The sequence below is a fragment of the Microtus ochrogaster genome, unplaced genomic scaffold (genome assembly GCF_000317375.1).
Source record: "Microtus ochrogaster isolate Prairie Vole_2 unplaced genomic scaffold, MicOch1.0 UNK5, whole genome shotgun sequence".
NCBI lineage: Eukaryota > Metazoa > Chordata > Mammalia > Rodentia > Cricetidae > Microtus > Microtus ochrogaster.
Genome location: NW_004949103.1, coordinates 1,680,365 through 1,700,407, shown reverse-complemented (window position 1 = coordinate 1,700,407; position 20,043 = coordinate 1,680,365). Strand labels below are relative to the sequence as shown.

The following is a 20,043-nucleotide window of genomic DNA, read 5'->3' as shown; positions in this document are numbered from 1 at the left end:
ACTACACACCAGCACCACACACCAACACCACACACACCAGCACTACACACCAGCACCACACACCAGCACCACACATACCAGCACCACACACCAGCACCACACACACCAGCACCACACACCAACATCACACACACCAGCACTACACACCGGCACCACACACACCAGCACTACCCACCAGCACTACACACCAGCACCACACACACCATCACCACACACACCAGCACTACACACCAGCACCACACACACCGGCACCACACACACCAGCACCACACACCAGCACTACACACCAGCACCACAGCACATGAGCACCACAGCACACCGGCACCACACACACTAGTACAACACACCAGCACCACAACGGCTGAAGAACAGGTGTCCCCACCCCTGAGCACTGGCTCTGTCTGTGGGAAGGGGCTGGAGAGAGGAAGGAGTCTGTACAGAAGGATAGCCCAATGCTGAGTGTCACTGGGAAGGTTCCTCCCTGACTCTGTGTCCTCCTATAAAATGGGTGACACCTCAGGGAGGTGAGGTCATGGCTCTGGTATCCATGACCCCTATGCCACCAGCTCACAGGCAGTTTGCTCCACCCATGAGAGGGACACTGTTAGTTACCTTAAATCTGCTACCCAGACCGTATTTCCCATTTTATTCCGAGACCTCAGCCCACAGAATGGCGCTACCCGTGTTCAGAGTGGGTCTTCCCCCTGCCCATCAGTAAACCCAATCTAGAAACTCCCTCCCTGATATGCCCCCAGGTGTGCCCCCTGGGTCATTCTAGGCTCTGCCACATCAGTGGTCAATATCAGCCATTACAGACAGTTTCTATCACACACAGGGCTGCCTCCTCCACCGGCATTAGAGTTGGAAAAGCACTGTAGGAGGGAGACGCACATTCTTGGCCTACAGATCTGATCCCCACTGCCCAGCCCTACCTGCCACATGACCTTAGGCAGGCGGCACTTCCTGTCCACCTAGAGCACAATACTAGCAAATGGGAGTGGTGGCTTCACACCACTTGGCTCTGTGAAGGTTGGAGGTTGCGCCTGCACATGTCCCCCAGTGTACCCAGGGCCCTCGGGTGCTATAACGACACAGGCATCAATTGCTATGAGATAAAACAGTGGCTCCCTGAGGATCCGCCCGGTCAGCGGCCAGGGTTCTGAGGTTGCCATGCCCAGGGTATATTTAGCTCTCTGCTGAGGCCCTGCCAGGTGTGAGCATTCCATCTGACCAAGGGCACAGAACTTCAGAACGGCAGCGAATTTCTCATCAACAGCGGGGAATTCGCTCCCGCTCAGAAATCCCTCTTTCATTTATAACAGTGGATGAAATCATCACTAGAGATCACATCACACATGCACTGGGGTCCCTGGGCTGGCTGCATGCCAGGTGTCACTCGGAGTCCTTGACTGCAGTGAGTGAATAATGCCCAGGATGGAAAGGCCAACAGCTGCCTTGGACTTCAGGGAAACATCCTTGAGACCAGTCTGGGCAAAGCCGTCAGTCACAGGGAGTTAGAGGTAAAGGAAAGGTTGCCATAATGCCGTCATCTAGTGATGGATTCTCCTCTAAAGTGCTTGTTTTAAACGTCTAAGACACCACTGTGTACAAATGTATATCCTCAGTTTTGCCTCTACCACCAGCCATGACTCTACCTCATTATCATTTTAACGAGTGCATAATATCCCGCCCTTGTTCAGAAGTTCTCAGAGCTGTCCAGAGATTCCTGGCAGAGACAAGAACCTCTTGGGGCTCTAGCAAGCTCAAGACCATTTTGCTGCGAAGACTAGAATGTTCTGGCCATTTGTTGATTTGGACACAATGGTGGTTTGAATCAGAATGGCCGCCCTAGAGTCATAAGGACTGGAACTATTGGGAGCTGTGGCCTTGTTAGAGTAGTTGTGGCCTTGCTGGAGGAGGTGTGTCACTAGGGGTTGGTCTTTGAGGTCTCAGAAGCTCCAGTCAGGGACAGTGGCTCACTGTCTCTTCCTGCTGCCTGGATATCCAGATGCAGAACTCTCAGCTTCCTCTCCAGCACCATGTCTGCCTGTATACCATCATGGCTTCCCACCGTGATGATAGTGGACTAAACCTCTGAACCTGAAGGAGGGCCCAATTTAATGTTTTCCTTTATATGAGTTGCAGTGGTCATCGGGTGGTGGTGGCAGCGCACACCTTTAATCCCAGCACTCAGGAGGCAGAGGCAGAGGAATCTCTGTGAGTTCAATGCAAGCCTAGTCTACAGAGCGAGTTCCAGAAAAGGCTCCAAAGCTACACACACAGAGAAACCCTGTCTCGAAAAACAAACAAAAAGAGCTGCAGTGGTTAAGGTGTCTTCACAGCAATAAACTAACAAAACACATACTGAGTGTTCTCAAAAGGTGCATGTGTTGAAGGTTTGATCCCCAGGTGGTCCCATGGAAAGGCAGAATCCTTCCAAGGAGAGACCTAGAAGAAGGTCCTTGGGTCACTAAGGTTAAGCCCTTGTCTTCATCTCTTGTCCTATTGATGTGATGGAACACCTTACAAAAGCAACTCAAGTAGTTTCATTCACACATTAAAGTCCAGTCCATCAGAGGGGGAGGGGAAGGCGGCTGCAGCTCAAGGCTGCTGGCCACATGGCATCCACAATTAGCAAACTGTGAGATATGAATGATCTATCATAGGGTCAGTGATCAGTCACTTTCTCCAGTTTATACTGTCCAGACCCTCCCTGTCTAAGGTGGGTCTTCCTATACCCTCCAGCACAGATGACTCCCACAGTCCCATCTCCCTGGGGATTTCAGACAATTAATAGTAACTGGCATAGCCTTGGAAGCAGACAGTGAGGTCCCAACCTCTCTGCTTCCTCTTGCTGTTTCACTCTTAGACACATGTCCCACCATCACCATGGACAACCTATCAGGTGTCTAAAAGCAACGGACCTGCCCAGTGAGGGACCAGTATCTCTAAAACTCCAGATCCAAATAGGTACTTTCTCTTCATAAGTTAAACGTCCTCGGATCTATTGTGAGAGCAACAGAAAACTAACAGAAAATTGTCTAAGAGGTCGAGTCATGGTCTGTGGCTGTACCTAAGGAGGGGGACGAGTGTATGGGCTGAGGAAGGAGTTTGGAAGCCTCTAGAGGAATGGGCTAGAGGAGACCTGGGAAGCTGTTGGAGGAGCTTAGGGGGACCATCCTGTGGAGCTTAGAAGACCAGATGCTATAGTGCACAGTGGAGTCTCTGCTGAGGATTCAGATGGAATGGGAATTCTACCTGGAACCAGATGAGATATCTCTCTTGCTATAGCTCAGCAAAGAATATGGCTGTATTTTTTCAGTGCCCTGACAGCATGTATGAGGAAAAGCAAGAAAAGAACAGGCTAGTTTATCTGACAGAAACCATGTCATAGCAACACGACACCACGCTTTGGCGTGGGCATCACTAGCTATAGTGTGGTAACTGCAGGCTGTGTTTAGCTAGATTAGCAAGAAGAATGAGGAGCAAAGAAGAGCAGAACAGAAAGATTTGGAAACTTCAGCTGGACCAGAAGGAGCCTGTATAAAGTTTTAGCTGATAGATATGACTCCTACAGGGCTCCTGAGGTCCTGAGGGACAGGGGAGTGATCACAGAGGCACTACGGTCACAGAAACCAGAGACATAGAAGGCAAATCTGTCTTAGAGAACTTCCAGAACAGAATTCTTTCCTGAAAGAGCACCAGGGTGCTCTGTGTGCCCCAGCCCTAAGTTGGACCAACAAGGCATCCAGAAGTCACCTCAGCAGTTGTGGTCTAAGCCAGCTCTGACACAACCCCCACCTCACAGATCTTGGACAAGCCACAGGATGCTGGTTTCACAGGGGTGCACAATATGGGGTTATGGGTCATAATGGCTTTCACTGGCATGACAGAGGAAGGCCCAGAAAGCCAGGCCAGTGCTACAGGACTGGAATTCCTAACAGCCTCTGAAAGAGTGCTGCATAGAACCATAAAGTGAAACTGTAGCCTGTGGTGTCCCCAGTCCAGGACCTTACAGATGAAGAGATGCTGACGAAAGCTGCAGGTAGCACAGAAACCCATCAGAGAGGGGCCCTGGGTGCTACAGCCAGCAAGCCAGAGTGCCAGGGCTGCCTAAACTCTATGCACCCTTCTGCAGTGCACCTCAGATGCTGGCCATGCAGAGTTAGGGTTTCATGTCTGTACTGTTGCGTTCTGGTCTTGTTTGGGGTCAATAACTTCTATTTTTGTATTCCTCAATTTTAAATAACAATGTTTGCCTCAGAAAGTACAATTTTCTTTTTAAAAGATTTCCAGGGACTCACAGCTTAGAATATTTGAGTCTCAGAAACTTTAAACTTAGACTTTTTAATTTTTTGTTTTCCTGGTTTTTTGTCTTTGTTTTGTTTTCTTTTCAAGACAGGGTTTCTCTGTGTGGCCCTGGCTGCCCTGGAATTCACCCTGTAAATCAGGCTGGCCTTGAGCTCAGAGATCCACCTCTCGGCCTCTGCTTCCAGAGTGCTGGGATTAAAGGCGTGTGCCACCACTGCCTGGTTGAATTTAGGCTTTTTGTTTGGTAGATTTTGTTGTTCTTATTTTGAATTTGGACAAGAAGCACTGGGACAGATGAGACAGGCTGGGTCTTGGGAACAGAGGGACGTTGTCTGAACCCCGAGGTGGACATGAGGCTTTGCGTCATGCAGAGATGCAGTTTGCTTTGGGGTTTGGGGGGTTGTTTTTTCCCCCTAAGGCCCCAGTGAGGAAGGCTAGGTTCTCAGGTGGCACTATTGAGAGGTGGTGGCAGAATCTTTAGGGAATGTGGCCAAGGGAAGTTCCAGGCCACAGAGAGAGTGTCCTCAAAGCACACAGTGGGACACCAGCCTCTTCATTATCCTCTTTTACTTTCCTGCTACAAGATGAGAAGAATTACTCTGCCATGTGCCCCCACCATTGTGCCCACACCCTACCAGAGGCCCCAAATCCCTGGGACTCCCGTGGAGGGGAGCTCATAGAAGCATTTTCTGTTTATCAGTGATGCCATGGGTCCTTTCTGGTGGTGACAGAAGCTGACAGTCACCTTCACTGTCTCCTGACTGTAGTGGCCACATGTGTGCTATCACAACCAACTGATCACAGAACCAGACATCAGAGTCTGGTCACAGTCTGTGAAGCTGGGTGCTAAGGAGATTCACAAATCTGAAGAGCGACTTTGCACTCACTAACTATGCTCATGGGTTCGCGCGAGAGCCGTTAATTACACTTTTAATTTAAAGGTTTTAAAAAATTCTGCATTTTAATTTCTAGCTCAGCAAATATCCTTAAGTGCAACCCACATAAAAGCACTTCAGGGTCCTCAGCAACGCTGGGCCCTGGAGCACCGGAAGCCTGAGAGATGCTGCTGGCATGGACCTTGGCCTTCATGGCCTGTGATTTCTGCCTGGGTGGACAGTAGATGACATCACCCTCCCTCTGTTGTGGCTTCTGATGCCCAGCCCCCAACCATACTCACAGCCACTCCTAGGCAGCACCTCCCGAGGCAGCACCCTGCTCTCAGAAGTCCTAGGTACTTAAGGCTCAGTATGTTTCCCTAACTGCTTCCAAAGAGAAAGCCCTGTCTACCAGGTATGCACGTGGCAAGCTCAAGGCACATGGGGTGTTTAGATTTCGTGAATTAAGAGATAGATTCTTCACCCTACAGGAAGTCATCCTCACACTCAGACTCTACCTACAACAGGAAGAGACGCATCCACCCCAGCCACAGACTGTTGCAGAACCTGTATTGACTGATGGTCTCCAAAAGATGTCATTTTCCTCCTTAAAATACCTGGAAATATTGTACTCATGTGGATAATGGTGGTTTTGTGGTTTGGATAAGATGCCATGAAGTTAAAATCGATGTCACTCAGGATTATCGGGGTGATATAACACCCGTCCTTATAAGAAGGAAGCCGGGGGAATTTACACACGCAGGTCACCATGGGAAGATGGAGGAGAGGGTTGCAGGTCCTGGCCCTAGGGACTGAAGTGATGAGGCTACGAGTCATGGAATGGAGATGGTCACCAAATCAGGAAGAGACAGGCTCTGACTATCCTAGGGACTGTGGGCAGCACAGCTACACCTGACGTCAGCCAGACTGAGCTCCTGGCCTCCCGAGTCACGGGTGGACACACCTGTGTTATTCTGCTCGTTCCACATGGCTCCCAGGGACATCTAACAGCCAGGCACTGCTTGGACCTTGGCTCTGGGTTACAGTTTCCAGGTGACCAGGACCAGCAGGGAAGGCCCTGGCTTTCGGTCACCTCCTCTCACCATGAGCATCAAGAGCCAACCAGATCCCACATCTGAGAGATCAGCAGGACAGAGCTGGGCCCTAAGTCAGGGGTTTAGGGATGAGAGATAAGAGTCTCTGCAGCTCTGCTCCGCCCTACCCTGAGAACACAGAACCACGGTGAAGAATCTCATCTGGCGTCTATCCTCAGAGGTGCCAGGGACACATAAGCCCCATGGGGGTGTTGGGAGGGCTTCCTGGCAGAGTGATGTTCAAATGGGCACTTAGGAGTGTGCAGGAGTTGAACTCCATCAAAGCAAGATTCCCCCATAGGGGAAACGGTTTGGGGTGGCTGCAAATGAGGACTTGAGGGGCAGCAAGGCTGATTCTTCAGAGACATCTGCCCTGTTGGCTTTCCACATCCCATGGCTCATGACCCTTCCTCCACATTTGGAGCCAGCTGCCTGGAAGCTCCCCTCCTGGCTCTGCTTTGGTTATCACTTTTCCATCTCTTCTGACCTGCCTTGCACCAATGAAGACCCACCCAGGTAACCCAGAATCACGTCCCCACGGCGAGGTCCTCATTTAGTCACATCTGAACACTCCCTCTGCCCATGCAAAGCTGACACAGTGACAACTTCCAGGAATTAGGACAGAAGGCCCCTGGGAGCCGTTATCCAGCCCTCGCATCATCTGAGAAGCGTATCAGAGAGTGTCAGTAGCAGCCCTGGGTTGCACAGCAGCCAGGACCTGACATGAGTCTTCAGCAGGGAACTTCACGGGTTCAAAGGCAAGGAGGGAGGTGACAATGTGATAGAGTTGAGGGCTCCGTGGTCATGTGGAGCTGGAGCAGGCCAGAACTTGAGTGGAAAAACAGCAGAGTCCAGATAAACGGTTGGAGGGGCAGGGAGAAGGTGAACAGGACCAGCAGTAAGGGCAAAAGAACTCATGTATGAAGGTTTCCAGAACATTTGGAACAGCTCTGAGCTTGAATAGGGGCAGACTTTGATTCCTGGAACCAAGGGAGCCTCAACCAGGCTGAGACTAGACCCACCTGGCTCTGCCAGAAACACTAGGTGGGAGCAGCCTCAGGTGACTCCTCCCCTTTCCTCTTCCTCTTTCCCCTGTATCTTCCTCTTCCTTCTCTCCCTCTTCCTTTCCCATTTCTACCCCTTCCCTCTCTCCTCTTCTTCCCTCTCCCTTTTCCTCCTCTGTGTCTTCTCTCATCTCCCTTAACTCTCTGACCTGTCTCTTCCCCGTCATCCCTTCTCCCAGCATACTGTCCTGCACCCAGCAGGGGCACCTTCCTTCACCTTGGGGAGTTTTACTCGCCCCACACAAGACAGTGTGGGGTTTAAGCTCTCCCAACCAACCCTGTTCCTAGAGAAGTCACTGTTGAGGAGAAAGACCCCAGTTTATTCACGGGGCTGTGAGAATATTACTATGTTCCCAGTGGGCTGCAGAAGAGTCAAGCCCATCTTCCCTCCTGATGCCCATCCTGAGGTTCCCTCCTGCCTCTCCCCCAACATTCTCTCCCTCTGGCCTCCCAGAGTCCCCTGCTAGTTAACACCTCCTTTCTGTACCCACTCAGAACATAAGCCAAGGCCATTAAAGACAAAGGACTGGAAAGTCACAAGTAATCTTGGTGACAGTGAAGGCAGTATTTGGGACTCTGCTTTTGTGCCTACTAAAGTACTAAAGCGGGAGTGGGGGACACAGGCTTGAAGGTGTCATTTTCCATGACAGATCTTGCAGACACTGAAACCCCAGAGAATCCGTTTTCTGAGTGACAGAGGAGCCAAGTCCAAGGCAGGACCCAGTGGCACCCACTCAATCTTCCTCCAGGACAGGTGTCAAGGAGCCACCCCCCTACCAGGAACACTCTAAGAGGCTCAGAGGCTCTGGGAAAGAGTCTGAGGCCTGCCTTGCCCTAGGACAGACTCTTGCAGGCACAGTAGCTTCTATTCCAGCGTGCTGACTGACATCACACTGCTGCCTCCCTGTCCCTTTTCCTGCTCCTGGGTGTGAAGATACCAAGGCCCGAAAAGCTCAACTCAGGAGATATGACTCACGCAGCACACGGGCCTCTGAGGACACAGCAGAGGCATCGCCTAGGCACTCCCTAGAGATCAGAGGTGTAAACAGATCGGAGCGTGCTGGGCTAGCGGGCAGTCAAAGGAAAGACACGTAGCAAAGTGGCTTATGAGGTAAGCTGACTTCAGAGGACGACTTCGGGTGTCCCCAAACAGTGCAGGGTGTTTCCGGTGTCCCGACACTCCTGCTCGCAAGTATCCCCCAAAGCTGATGCTAACTCTGCTCATAGGTGGGCAAACTGAGGCAAAAAGCAATTGGAAGAGAATACCTAACACAGGGGCCTGGAACTACACTGTGCCATGGGCCCCTATGCTCTCCACTGAGTACAAACTACCCTCGGATGGGGGACTCTTCAGCCATGGAGCAGATGGCATGAGACCCTCTGCTAGCACCCACATGATGTCTGCCTGGGACACACCTACTCACCATCAGCCAAAGCCCCCAGGCAGAGAACTTCAGGGGCCAGTCCCTGTGCTGAGCCTAACAGCGAAAATAAGGGCCTTAGAATGAAAACCCACTGGCCACCTGCCTTAATCCTTCCTACGGAGCCAAATGGCAGTTACTATACATGCAAGTCAGGAGCCTCTTCCCGGTCAAGCTGTTAGTCCTTCCACGTCAGAACCCTAAACAAATTGTGAAGGCCAAAATACTTCCCCAGAAAGGAGCCTGGCAACATCAGATGAGGAAGACTGGCAGGCACAATCACCTGAAATGATGCCGGCCTCAGAAGGTGACTTCCTGGCCAGGCGTACTCCAAGGGGCCCTTGTTCCTACACACAGGTAAGCTAAGTCACATGGAGGGGCAATTACTTGCCCAAAGTTGCACAAAGGGAGACCCTGGCAGGGCAGGGCTGTGGGAACCAGAGGAGAAGTAGGCATTGTGACTACCCGCTTCAAGTGGATAGTAGACTCTGGAGGGCCAAGGCCCTGCATGTATGCTGGTGGTATCTGAGGCAGGTATCAGAGCTGTATATTCAAGGGACCAGGAGTTGAGATGACCTATAGGGAGGCATGTGAGCTGTGCATGGTAAGATCCCTCTCTGGTGGCCAGAGATGTCGAAGTGTGGATCAATGAACCTAGGGGGAAACTTCACAGAAAGCAGAGAAGGCTGCTGGAGATGTGTACTGGCAAGCCCCATTCCTGGGAAGCTGGAGCAAGGCTCCCTGGCTCAGGTGAGAAGACAGGTACACAACTCCCTCTAAGAAGCTCTGAGGTAATGCCCCAAGGTCGGACCTGTGCACACAAAGCTCTTATTCACATCGCCAAGCAACAGAAACTGCCCCAGCTGATGGCAGGGCATACAGGTGGAGGAGGACCAGACACTATCCACTCCATCTGAGACACAGGGCAGCTGGGGCTGTGGCAGGCCCCCTGGAGCTCAAATTCCAGCCCATCCACTACCAATCCTGTGATCTCAGGTAACTACCGGGACCTATAAGGCCTCAGTTTCCCTCTGTGTGAGGGAACCCCAGCACTAGGCCTGTGAGGTACGAGGAGGATACAGGAGAAAGCAGATCCCCAGTCTGGCCCGAGGCCCTGAGGAAGTGCCCCGTGAGCACGGCTGCTGAGGTGACATACAAGCCCGTCCGTCCTGCCTGGGTGCTGTGGATACCCTAGAAGCCCCGAGCTGTGTGGTGGTGGAAATATTCCTGGAGTAAATAGAGATGAGGCGCTCCAGTTACTCCGCCAGGGACCAGCAGCCATGAAGCTCTACGCAGTAACTTGGTTGAAGCCCAGCAAGCTTGAAACAGCCAAGAAGCCCCTATCACAGCACATGATAGTAACCAAGTCCAAGTGACCAAGAGCTGACACTGCCTCTCACACTGTTTCCCTGCCGTTGTTGTTTTACCTACTCCTTGAGGCTCTGCCAGGCAGCTGGTAATGGTACTGAGTATCTAGCACCCTTGGTCCCCCCAAGACCCTGATATATGATCGGGGAAATACATAGGACGACAGAGGCAAGAGGCCTGCCCAGAATGCAGGTCTTACCCATCTCCGATGAGGCTGGCATGGCCACAGGAAAGCACAGGAGGGTATAAGAAGCCTGTGCAGAGGACAACCACAGAATCTAGAGCAGGTGAGCATGGGGCCAGCATCCCTGAGGCCCAACAGCTGCCAGTGTCAGCCACTGTGGCCTGGCCTAGCCCTGAGAATAGGCTATGGTCCCTTTTAAAGGGTTAGTGACAGGGCAGGGCCTTCCTCAGACCTGACCCTGCTCCATCTCGCCAATTCAGAGCTCTTCAGCATAGGGCAGGTAGTTTAGGAACATTCAAAGGGTCAGGGGACACTTCCTTTCCTGGGATATCAGAATGGGTTTCCCAAGAGTTCATCAACTTCAAACCTGATTCTTGAAAATACTAAACTACTTTATTAGCAGGAACTTAATTTGGAGTAGCTAGTTTAAGAACTAATCTTGATCATCACAGGGGGCGGGGGGGGGGTCAGAGCTTGGGAATACAGAGCATATGGAAGTGAAAAGTGCCAGCCTGTGATCCTCAGAGTCCTGGACAAATGTGACTTGGGACACATTTCAGGGTTGCAAGGGGGGGGGGGGGTTCATCTCTGTTGCACCTTACCCGTGGGGTTGTTAGGGGAGATGGAACATAGTGTGTCTGCCTGTGCTTGGCTCCACCCAGCCAAGGACAATGAGATGCCCCTCTGTGCTCTGTGCAAAAGGCAGTGACTCCTACAGAGTGAACAGCCGTTTCCCTGCAATCGTGGGTTTCCAAACCCATGTGCACTATTCCCAGAACCAAAGCAACACTGCTTCCTGCTCCTGAGTCTACATAACGTCACAAAGAGGAGCGGGGCAGTGAGTGGCTCTCAGATGCCGCCTCAGACACGCTGGCGATTCTCCTTCTCAGCCTTTCCTCCTTGTGTGGGAGAGTTGAGATCACATGCGATGTGCAGTTTCACCATCCACTGTTTCTTTTTCTTTTTTTTTTATTTATCTGTGCAATTGTTTTGTCTGCAAGTATGCTTGTGCACCCCCTGTGTACCTAGTGTCTGAGGAGGCCAGAAGGGAACATCAGATTTCCCTGGAGCTGAAGTCACAGAAGGTTGTGAGCCACTATGTGGGTGATGGGAATCAAACCCTTGTCCTCCGGAAGAGCAGCCAGGGTTCAGCCACCTCTCCAGCTCCCCTTTGCTGTTTCTTAATGAAATTGGCTTCCTTAAACATTTTTCCGCTAACGCTGAGAGATCATCAGGTCCATTGTTCATGCCTCCCACACCCACCTAGGATGCGAGTTTCAAGAAACTGGTAGTTTCCTCATGTTTTTGTTTGCTGCAAAGTCTCGGAGCCTGGAGCAGTGAAGGCACACGGTAGGCACCTAGTAAATATTTCCAGGATGAAGGCATGATGTCTGGCATTCTTCGTTCACCACCGTGGCTGGTGACCTGTTCTGCTATGTTAGTGGTGCTCAGGCAGACAGCTTGTGGCCACATGCTGCCCACTCCTGGGATAGGAGGAGTGAATGCCACATTCCAAGTGTGTTAGATGGTTGTATCAAATACTCTCCTTGGTTCTGGAAGGGTGCCTGTCCATCTCCAGTCCTCATTGCCCCGTGTGGGGGTGGGTATATCCGGAGAATCCTCAGGTCCCTTCCAGCTGCCTACACAGCATCCATGAGAGTAAAAGGTAGCTGAACCAGGCTCCCAGGCCTCCACCTGTTGTGAACTGAATTCACATAGTATAGTCCTGACCACAACGCCTTAGTCTGTGGCTGTATGAGGGGATGAGGCTTTGACAGAGGTCACCAAGATAAAACTAGATTACTCTTGAACCCTCATCCAACCAGCATGGTGTCCTCAGAAGAGGAGGAGAGAGGACACAGACACACAGAGGGACAACTCTGTAAGGACGTAGGGAGGGGATGCTGTCTACAAGCTAAGAAGAGAGAAATCAGTCTGTTGATGCCTTGATCTTTGTTGTTTGGGCTCCAGCAACATCCAAAAATAACTTTCTCCATAAAGCCCCTGGTCTGTGGCACCTAGTTACAGAATCAAATACATAGAGACACAGAAACAGACTTACAGACACACAGATAGACACACACACACACACACACACACGTATATACATTTATTTTCCTCAGCTTAGTTAGGCCTATAGTTACCCCCAGGGACATGTAGGTTTAGCAAGTACACAGGCCTTACTCAAGACCAGTGCCTGTTGGCAGAGCCAGCACAGGGTTCATCAGGTCTGAACCAGTTCAGATGCCTTCCCGGCCTCCTTACCCCACTGTGGTCACATGTATTCCAATGCAAAGAAGCAACCTCTGCTCCCAATACCACCTTCCGGTCTTATCGTCTGAGGGCTATCACTGCACACACAGCTATAGAGATACCTCCAAAAGTTGGTGAAATCAAGGCACAGAGAACTTCATAACTAGTGTCTTGATCTGGATCAAGACCTGACTGCCATGGAACATCATCTCCTTGTACCTTGCTGCAGTGTTCTGTAAGCCTTTCCCTGGCCACTTGAGACCAAGAGGCAAACACAGCCAGGGTGGCATCCACAGGCCTTAGTGCCCCACCAGAACCAGCACAAAGCAGCACTGTGCCATCAGACCCCAGCAGCACCCACTCTGTCCTCACCACAACTGGGAAGGCACCTAGCCCAGGAGGCTGTACGGGATACCAGGCGCACCATCACCTGCCTGTCTGGGCATGGTCAGGACCAGTATCACTCCATGATACCTGTCTGTGCCATGTTCCAGAATGATGCCAGCCTTTCCCAGGGAGGCACAGGGGAGTCTTTCCCTGTTGACAGTGAATGTTCCTGAGCTGCCGGATGTACACTGCAGCCACACACTGGAACCTCGGCGCCTCTGTCCACTCTCCTCCACTGTAAATGTACCGTGTGTGTCATAGGCTGGCCAGAGCCAAGACATGAGAGACAGGTGAGCCAGACAATACTTGAGCTCCATTTCCAAAAGGAACCCAGGTCACCCAGCAATGACAACGACCATCCACACTCCTGAGGGGCTGCTGTGTGCAGAGATTTCTCGCGTAGAGGGTAACCGAAGTTCCAGATGAGCAGGCCAAGACTGGGAAGACGCCCCAGTGCCAGGATCACCAGACACAGACCACAGCTCAAAACCCAGTCTCCTTGCCATAACAACCAGTCTTCCTCCCCTGGGGACAGAAACTACAAATGCAGGGAGTGGGCACCTGTGCTTCCTCTGAGGGCTCCTGATTACAGGAGGACGAGAAGTATCAATTATGGTCTGGAAACACGAAATTACCCTGCGTGCACCCAGCCATTATCCCCACCACCATTAGATAAATGTCTGGAGGCCCTGCCAAGTCTGGGGATGGCCGCCCCATACACCCCCAGGTAACAGGTTGGCTATCTCAGGAGGGCTCCCACTTCCCATGCCACTTGCTCTTAGTTACTCTCAACACCCACTGCAGAAGTTCCTCCTTCCTTGGCTAGGAGGGAGAGGGGACAGTGTTCCTGGAGGAGGGACTCCAGGTTGAAAGCCTACAGTCAGCAGTCCCCAAGCTCATTCCCTCCCTGCCCACTTTCTCCCAGAGGAAGTAGCTGGACATATTGGTTTATGCAATGTAGCCAAGGGCCATACTGCTGTCAGTAGCAACTTGGGCTTGGGGGAAACATCCTGGAATCAAGGTGCCCTGGGTTCAAATCTCTATCATTTGCCAGAGCTCAAGTCATTGAAGTCTGGCCATAGCTCCTGGAAATGGAGGCCTGCCCCTCTCTGCTAGGAAATGAAAGGATTAGCTCTTCCCACAGCCTCACTCATAAGGCTCAGATGGGTGCACCCTGAGGTGATGTGCAGACACTCCCGCGTCTGAGTCAAAGCCTTCCAGCTCTAGATCTCAGTTTCTCTCTGAGCACAGGCACCGCTGGGCTGCAGGGATGTGGGATTTTCCAGCATCGCACCGAGGCTGTCAGATCCCTGTGGGTGGATGCAGCGGGAGAGGCAGGGCTGAGACACTCAGGACTGAGGGGCTGGAAGGACATCGCGCGCAGACAGTGCTGAGACTGACACACATACAGGCTCCGGCACTCAGATCTGCAGCAGCGAACCTGGAGCGCTCAGGGTCTGCCAGACGCCACCACCCAGGCTCTGCGGGAACCGCGCAAGGGCGGAGTCCCCTGCTGCACAGCTCCGCCTGTCATCACACCTCTCTCCACGGTTAGGACTGCGATGACCCAGGGCCCCTTAATGGCACCCACGTCCCTTTACTGAAGCAACCTGGAACCCCCCACAGAGAAGCAAGGAGTGGCGCCTGCCAGACACCTCTGCGCAGCTACCCTAGCTGGCACGGTGGGAAGGGTTTCTGGCGCACGCCACGGAACTCCGCAACCCGGCTCAGGGAGAGGGACTGAAGGCCCGGCTTTCGGGGCTGCACATCCTGGAGCAAAAGTTGGGTGGAGCCGCTGTACTCAGGGCACTGCAGTGCAGGTGCAACCTGATTGCCACCTAGTCCTCGAGACCCTGCCAGGACTGCAGCTTAGGGCACGGATCCCTAAACGCAGCACTCACCTGCACTCATGTCAGCGGCAGCTCCTAGTAGGGCGGTCCCCGCTCTGCGACAGCCCGACAACTGGGCCCGCAGGTGCGGCGCTCGCACGATCCTTGGCGCTCCTGTGGCCAGAGGCTCGGAGCACAGTACCCTCAGCCCGCAGCGCCACCGCAGCTCGGGGCTCCCGTCCCGCCCCTAGCCCCGCCCCTCAACTAGGCCCCGCCCCTTGTCGAGTCGCGGGAGGGTCGCACCCTGGGAAGTGTAGGCGCCGCGTCCCCGCAGCCCGCCTGCGTGCCACCGCGGTTAGATGTGAGGACTACTAGTCCCAGTAGGCTATGCGGTCCGCGCAGGCGCAGGCTGTCGGTAACGCAGGTGCCCTCCAGCACCTGCTTCTGGAGCTCTGCAGAGCTGTCAACACGGTTTAAAGGACAAGACTATGGCTCATTTCAGTACCGGGAGCGCGAAGAGGGAGGCGCAGGGAAAAAGGATCTTGGAGTAACTCTTCTGGAGTGATGGAAGGTCTCGGAACCATATCTTCTCTTCCTTCCCAGTACACAGAAAGGGGGAACTGAGGTGGGGCAGGGGGAGCGGGCCTGGAAGCAGACCAGGAGCAGTATTTAATGACACACACCCCCAAGGCGGAGGTTCTAACGGGTTGGGATTCCGGCGCAGGTGTACGGACTCCTTGGCTAAGCGGTTGGCCACCTCGCCTTACTCCCAGACGTCGCTCTTACGGCTCGCCTGACGCTGGGTGATGCACACTGAGAAGACTCTGGCACATCCTACTCTCTAGCCATCCTGCCCACACGGTGACCGATACCCTTGTGACGTCAGGCGTCCAGAGGAGAGCAGGGCGTGAAAACAGACTGAAAGGAGAGCCTGCATAGGGAGGCACAGGTGGATTCTGCCGTGCGCTGGCGGTGACAACAGGTGGGCACAAGAGCTTGAGAGGAGACGGGCTAGAGAGAAGCGAAAGCACGGATGCGTAAAGCTCAGGGTGGGAGCATGCAAGATGTGGCACTGAATGGAGAGGCACAGGCCAGGGCGTTTTCCCGGGTTAGGGCTGTTGGAAGTAATACTGAGACAGAAACAGAAATGCCTCCCCGGCGATCAGTATCATCCATCTATTTCAAAGGGGACCAGGAGGCCAGAGGCTCTGGTGAAACCTTGAGGGGAGCTGCACATTCCTCCACATCCTGTAAACCAGCAGACCCTGCTGGCAGCTGTGCTTCAGCAACAGGTGCCCACCAAGAGCACAAAGAGAGGGACTGACTCTGGGATCTTCTGCCCAGAAAACCAAATCACCCAGGAAGTTGATAACTAAGGTAGGGCTGGCCCAGCAGCAACTTATTCATGCACAGAATTCTGTAGGGCTGGATTTGACTTGTAGCAAATCAGTCAATTTGAATAGATTAAATTTAGACCTTTGTTCTGCGTCTGCAGGGTTATGACCCATGGATGATCTCAGTCACTTGCTTTCTCTCAGTACCTCAGTTTCCTCACCTTTTAAGTCACAATTAATACCCTTGGCTTAAATTAGTAATACAGAGAAAACTGTTCAAAGCTACTAGCCTAGAGCCAATACTGAATAAACAATAGTCAAGATGACAGTAAATGTGGGCCCATCACCCTCCCTCAAAGGATGGGCCAATTTCACTGGGGTCCATTCATGATTTCAGTCAACAATGACTTGGGAAAATCAAGTCCCATGATTCACTGTTACCAAGTCCCACTGCTGCTGTTTGAGCAGCCAGCCTGGAGAGGGCGCCAAAGGCTTCAAAAAGGGCACAGGAAGCTCTCCACACCCTTAACAGCCGGACCAAGACCCTCCCACTGACCATTGAAACTCAGGGGTGTTGTAGGGAGTCCGCTTGTTTGTCCTGGCTGTCCAGAACCAAAATAACCACTCAGAAACTATATTATTTAAAACACTGCTTGGCCCATTAGCTCTAACTTCTTATTGGCTAACTCTTACATCTTAGTTTAACCCATTCCTAGTAATCCGTGTATCGCCACGAGGTTGTGGCTTACCAGGTAAAGTTCTGGGTGTCTGTGTCTGGTGGGGCTACATGGCTTCTCTCTGACTCTGGCTCCTTTCTCCCAGCATTCAGCTTAGTTTTACCACCTAGCTCTGTTCCACTATAGCTCTGCTATAGGCCTAAAGCCGTTCCTTTATTTATCAATGGTAATCACAACATACAGAAGGAATCCCACATCACCTCCCCTTTTCTGTTTAAATAAAAAGAAAGGTTTTAACTTTAACACAGTAAAATTACATAACCCATTTCTATTAATATGTGTATTGCCACATGGCTGTGGTTTACCGGCTAAAGTTTCAACCAGCATCTGTCTCTGGTGGTTCCATGGTATCTCTCTGTCTCCGTCATTCTTTCTCCCAGCATTCAGTTTAGTTTTCCTCACCTTGCTAAGTTCTGCCCTGCTATAGGTTCAAAGCAGTTTCTTTATTCAGTAATGGTAATCACAGCATACAGAAGGAAATCCCGCATCACAGGGGCAGATGCAGATCAGATGTGGGAGACACATTCTTGAATATTCAGCCTCCAGAACCATGAGACCTCTATTTTTAATAAACTACCTGGCTCAGGTGTGTTGTCACAGCAACAGAAGATGGTCTAAGATAAGTCAGTCTCTCTTTCTGGAAAACCCTAGAGGGAGTGGAGCTTTTCGAGGCACCAGGGCACCAGGGCACCAGGGCACCAGGGGAGGGATGGGTGTGGTCCAACCCCTGGGACTGCAGGCAACTTCAGATGCATCATTGGCCCATGCCCTTCCAGGGAGGATCTGTCTGTACACCACTGCCTCTCATGGGATTTGCCTTCTTTGGGATTAGAAAACATTTAAAGACAAGAACATCGACAATCTCCCTTTGTTCTAACCCAGAGTTCTCCTAATTTGGAACTTGGGCTCTGGGACAATCTCTTGTGTTATCAGTCCTATCTTAGAGCTGCTACAATATTCAAAGTCATGCCCAAAGCCAGCAAAGAAAGGGATGAGGTACACAGGAGACAGGACAAGATTGTCAGAGCCCCCAGTGGGCCATAAGGACATCCAAGCATGCTATGTCACTCCTACCTTTAGGAGAATAGCCTAACCACTGATTATGGAATGTAGATTAGCACAGGACGAGGCACAGAACAAATAGACAGGTCCTGGCCTGTGGCCTGAGTATCATGAGTTCTGAGTATCATGAGCCAGTCACTGCTTTCTCTTGGGCAACAGGTTATCTACTTGAGTGTGTTCCTAGAAGCATGAAGATAAAAGAGAAACAAATGAAGTTGATGCTCACATCTGAATCCGATAGTGCAGCTAACGTGCTCAGCCTGTCCTGCTATGTCTTGTAGGAAGTAGGAAGTTTCTTCATGGTTGGGACCTCCTGAGACACATGGGCTGTGACTACAGTGAGGGCTCTTTCTTTTTCCATCAGTGCCCAGAGGACAAGCCCAGGTCCCTGCCATGCTGCATGGCCTTTGCATTGCTTCCAGGTGAAGAGCATTTGTCTTGGAAGTAATCACTTCCCCTTTTTTTAGACAGGGGGTCCCTGTTGGAGAAGGTCGCTTGTTGGTTCCCAGCTGCCCGGCTAGCTTAGACCCAAAATAATCACACAGAAACTGTATTAATTAAATCACTGCTTGGTCCATTAGCTCTAGCTTCTTATTGGCTAACTTATATTAATTTAACCCATTTCTGTTAATCTGTATATCACCACATAGCTGTGGCTTACTGAGTAAAGTTCCCAGCATCTATCCCCTATCCCTAGTGGCTCCATGGCGTCTCCCTGACTCTGCCTCCTTTCTCCCAGCATTCAACTTAGTTTTCCCTGCCTAGCTCTGTTCCCCTATAGCTCTCCTATAGGCCCAAAGCAGTTTCTTTATTCATTAACCAATAAAAGCAACACATAGACAGAAGGCCCTCCCATACCAGGTTCTCCACCAGGAAAGCAGGTGGAGCCCCCAGTGTCAGCCTCATGGAGACAACAGGTAGGATGACAGCCGATGTGTGGAAAGTTAAGACAGGAGAGCTGAGTCTGTTCATAGGGCAGAGGGGCTCCTTTGTCAGCCAGAGTTGGATGAACCACACATGGGGCCTTGGCTCAAGGCATAAAAATGGAGGATGAATGTAAAACTGTACCTGGGGGGGGGGCAAACCAGAGAAGGAAGTTACAGCCAGGGCTGTTGTGCCTCTGTGCCAAACCCTGCAATTTAGTTACAGTGTCTCAAGGGTCCTATCATCACCATAGTCACCTCTACCATTTTACAGACAGAGAACTGAGGCATTTGCTATTACAAAGTGCAGCCATTCGAATGTATCCAGACCTTTTGGAGAAGAGTGAGCCATGGGTCATCTGGTAATGTGCCCTCCAGAACCTGTCACTGCCTACAAAGAACGTAAGAATCTAAGAGCCACACGTGGAGTGAATGGTCAAAATGGGTCCTGTCTCACTGGCCCATACCTTCTGCTCTACCTCTGGCTGACAGGAATGTCCACCCTTCTGGAAAACACAGACTAACTCTTTGGGCTTTCTCCTGTAACAGCCTCTCCTGAGCCCTGCTAAGTCAGGGCCCTCCACAACCAGGACCCTTCACGGCCATATCACTTCCAAGCCTCAACTTCTCTGTCCTACCTGGCTCCATCCCCAGCATCAGAACTGCCAGGTGACATTAAACCTTCCTCATCTGAGTGTCCATGGTGCTCCTCCTGGTCTCTAAAGACTCTGGGGGTCACTAGCCCAGAGGAAAAGGGCCCGCTGAGCTGAGGGGTCAATGAGTGCCCCACAATGCCTCTCCATTGACATCCCCCACTCCATAAAAGAAGAGGCCAGAGCTATTAGGCCCATTTCATCCTCTTGGCCCTCTCCCTGGGTCTGAGGAAATTTCCCTTAAAGTGAGCCTGGGGACGATGACTCAAGGCAGCAAGGCTCACATGGGACCTGGTCTAGAAAGATGTGGGTCTGAAAATGTCACAGTGCCGAGTTCCTGCCCGTAAGGGAGCCATGGCAGAGCTAGACCTGCTCTCCAGCCTAAGCTGTGGTCCCCACATGGAGCGGAAGCATTGATCTGTTTCTCAGCCCAGGAGAGAAACAAATGAAATAGGCTGTCACTGTGGGCCTTTCCAACCACTCAATAATTTAAAGCCATGCCATGTGAAACCAGGAGGAGGCCAGCAGCCAACTCGCTGCTCTGCTCT

The 20,043-nt window shown here is 51.8% G+C and overlaps 1 protein-coding gene and 1 long non-coding RNA gene across 21 annotated transcripts in view; one reads left to right on the top strand and one right to left on the bottom strand.

Annotated features, from left to right (window-relative positions):
• The window catches only part of Ablim2 (actin binding LIM protein family member 2), a 124,667-nt gene extending 109,647 nt beyond the window's left edge, over window positions 1-15,020 (bottom strand). For all 20 annotated transcript variants that reach the window (XM_026788625.1, XM_026788629.1, XM_013353298.2 and 17 more), the window contains exon 1: window positions 14,859-15,020. In XM_026788625.1, coding sequence (XP_026644426.1) covers window positions 14,859-14,868 — 10 coding nt within the window. In that variant the 5' untranslated portion in view covers window positions 14,869-15,020. The remainder of the gene's footprint in view (window positions 1-14,858) is intronic.
• Window positions 15,021-15,266: 246 nt separating this feature from the next.
• LOC101994143 lies at window positions 15,267-19,540 on the top strand. Its single transcript, XR_258800.2, has 2 exons — window positions 15,267-15,768; window positions 19,117-19,540. It is a non-coding gene; the product is annotated as an uncharacterized LOC101994143 (long non-coding RNA).
• Window positions 19,541-20,043: the final 503 nt, after the last annotated feature.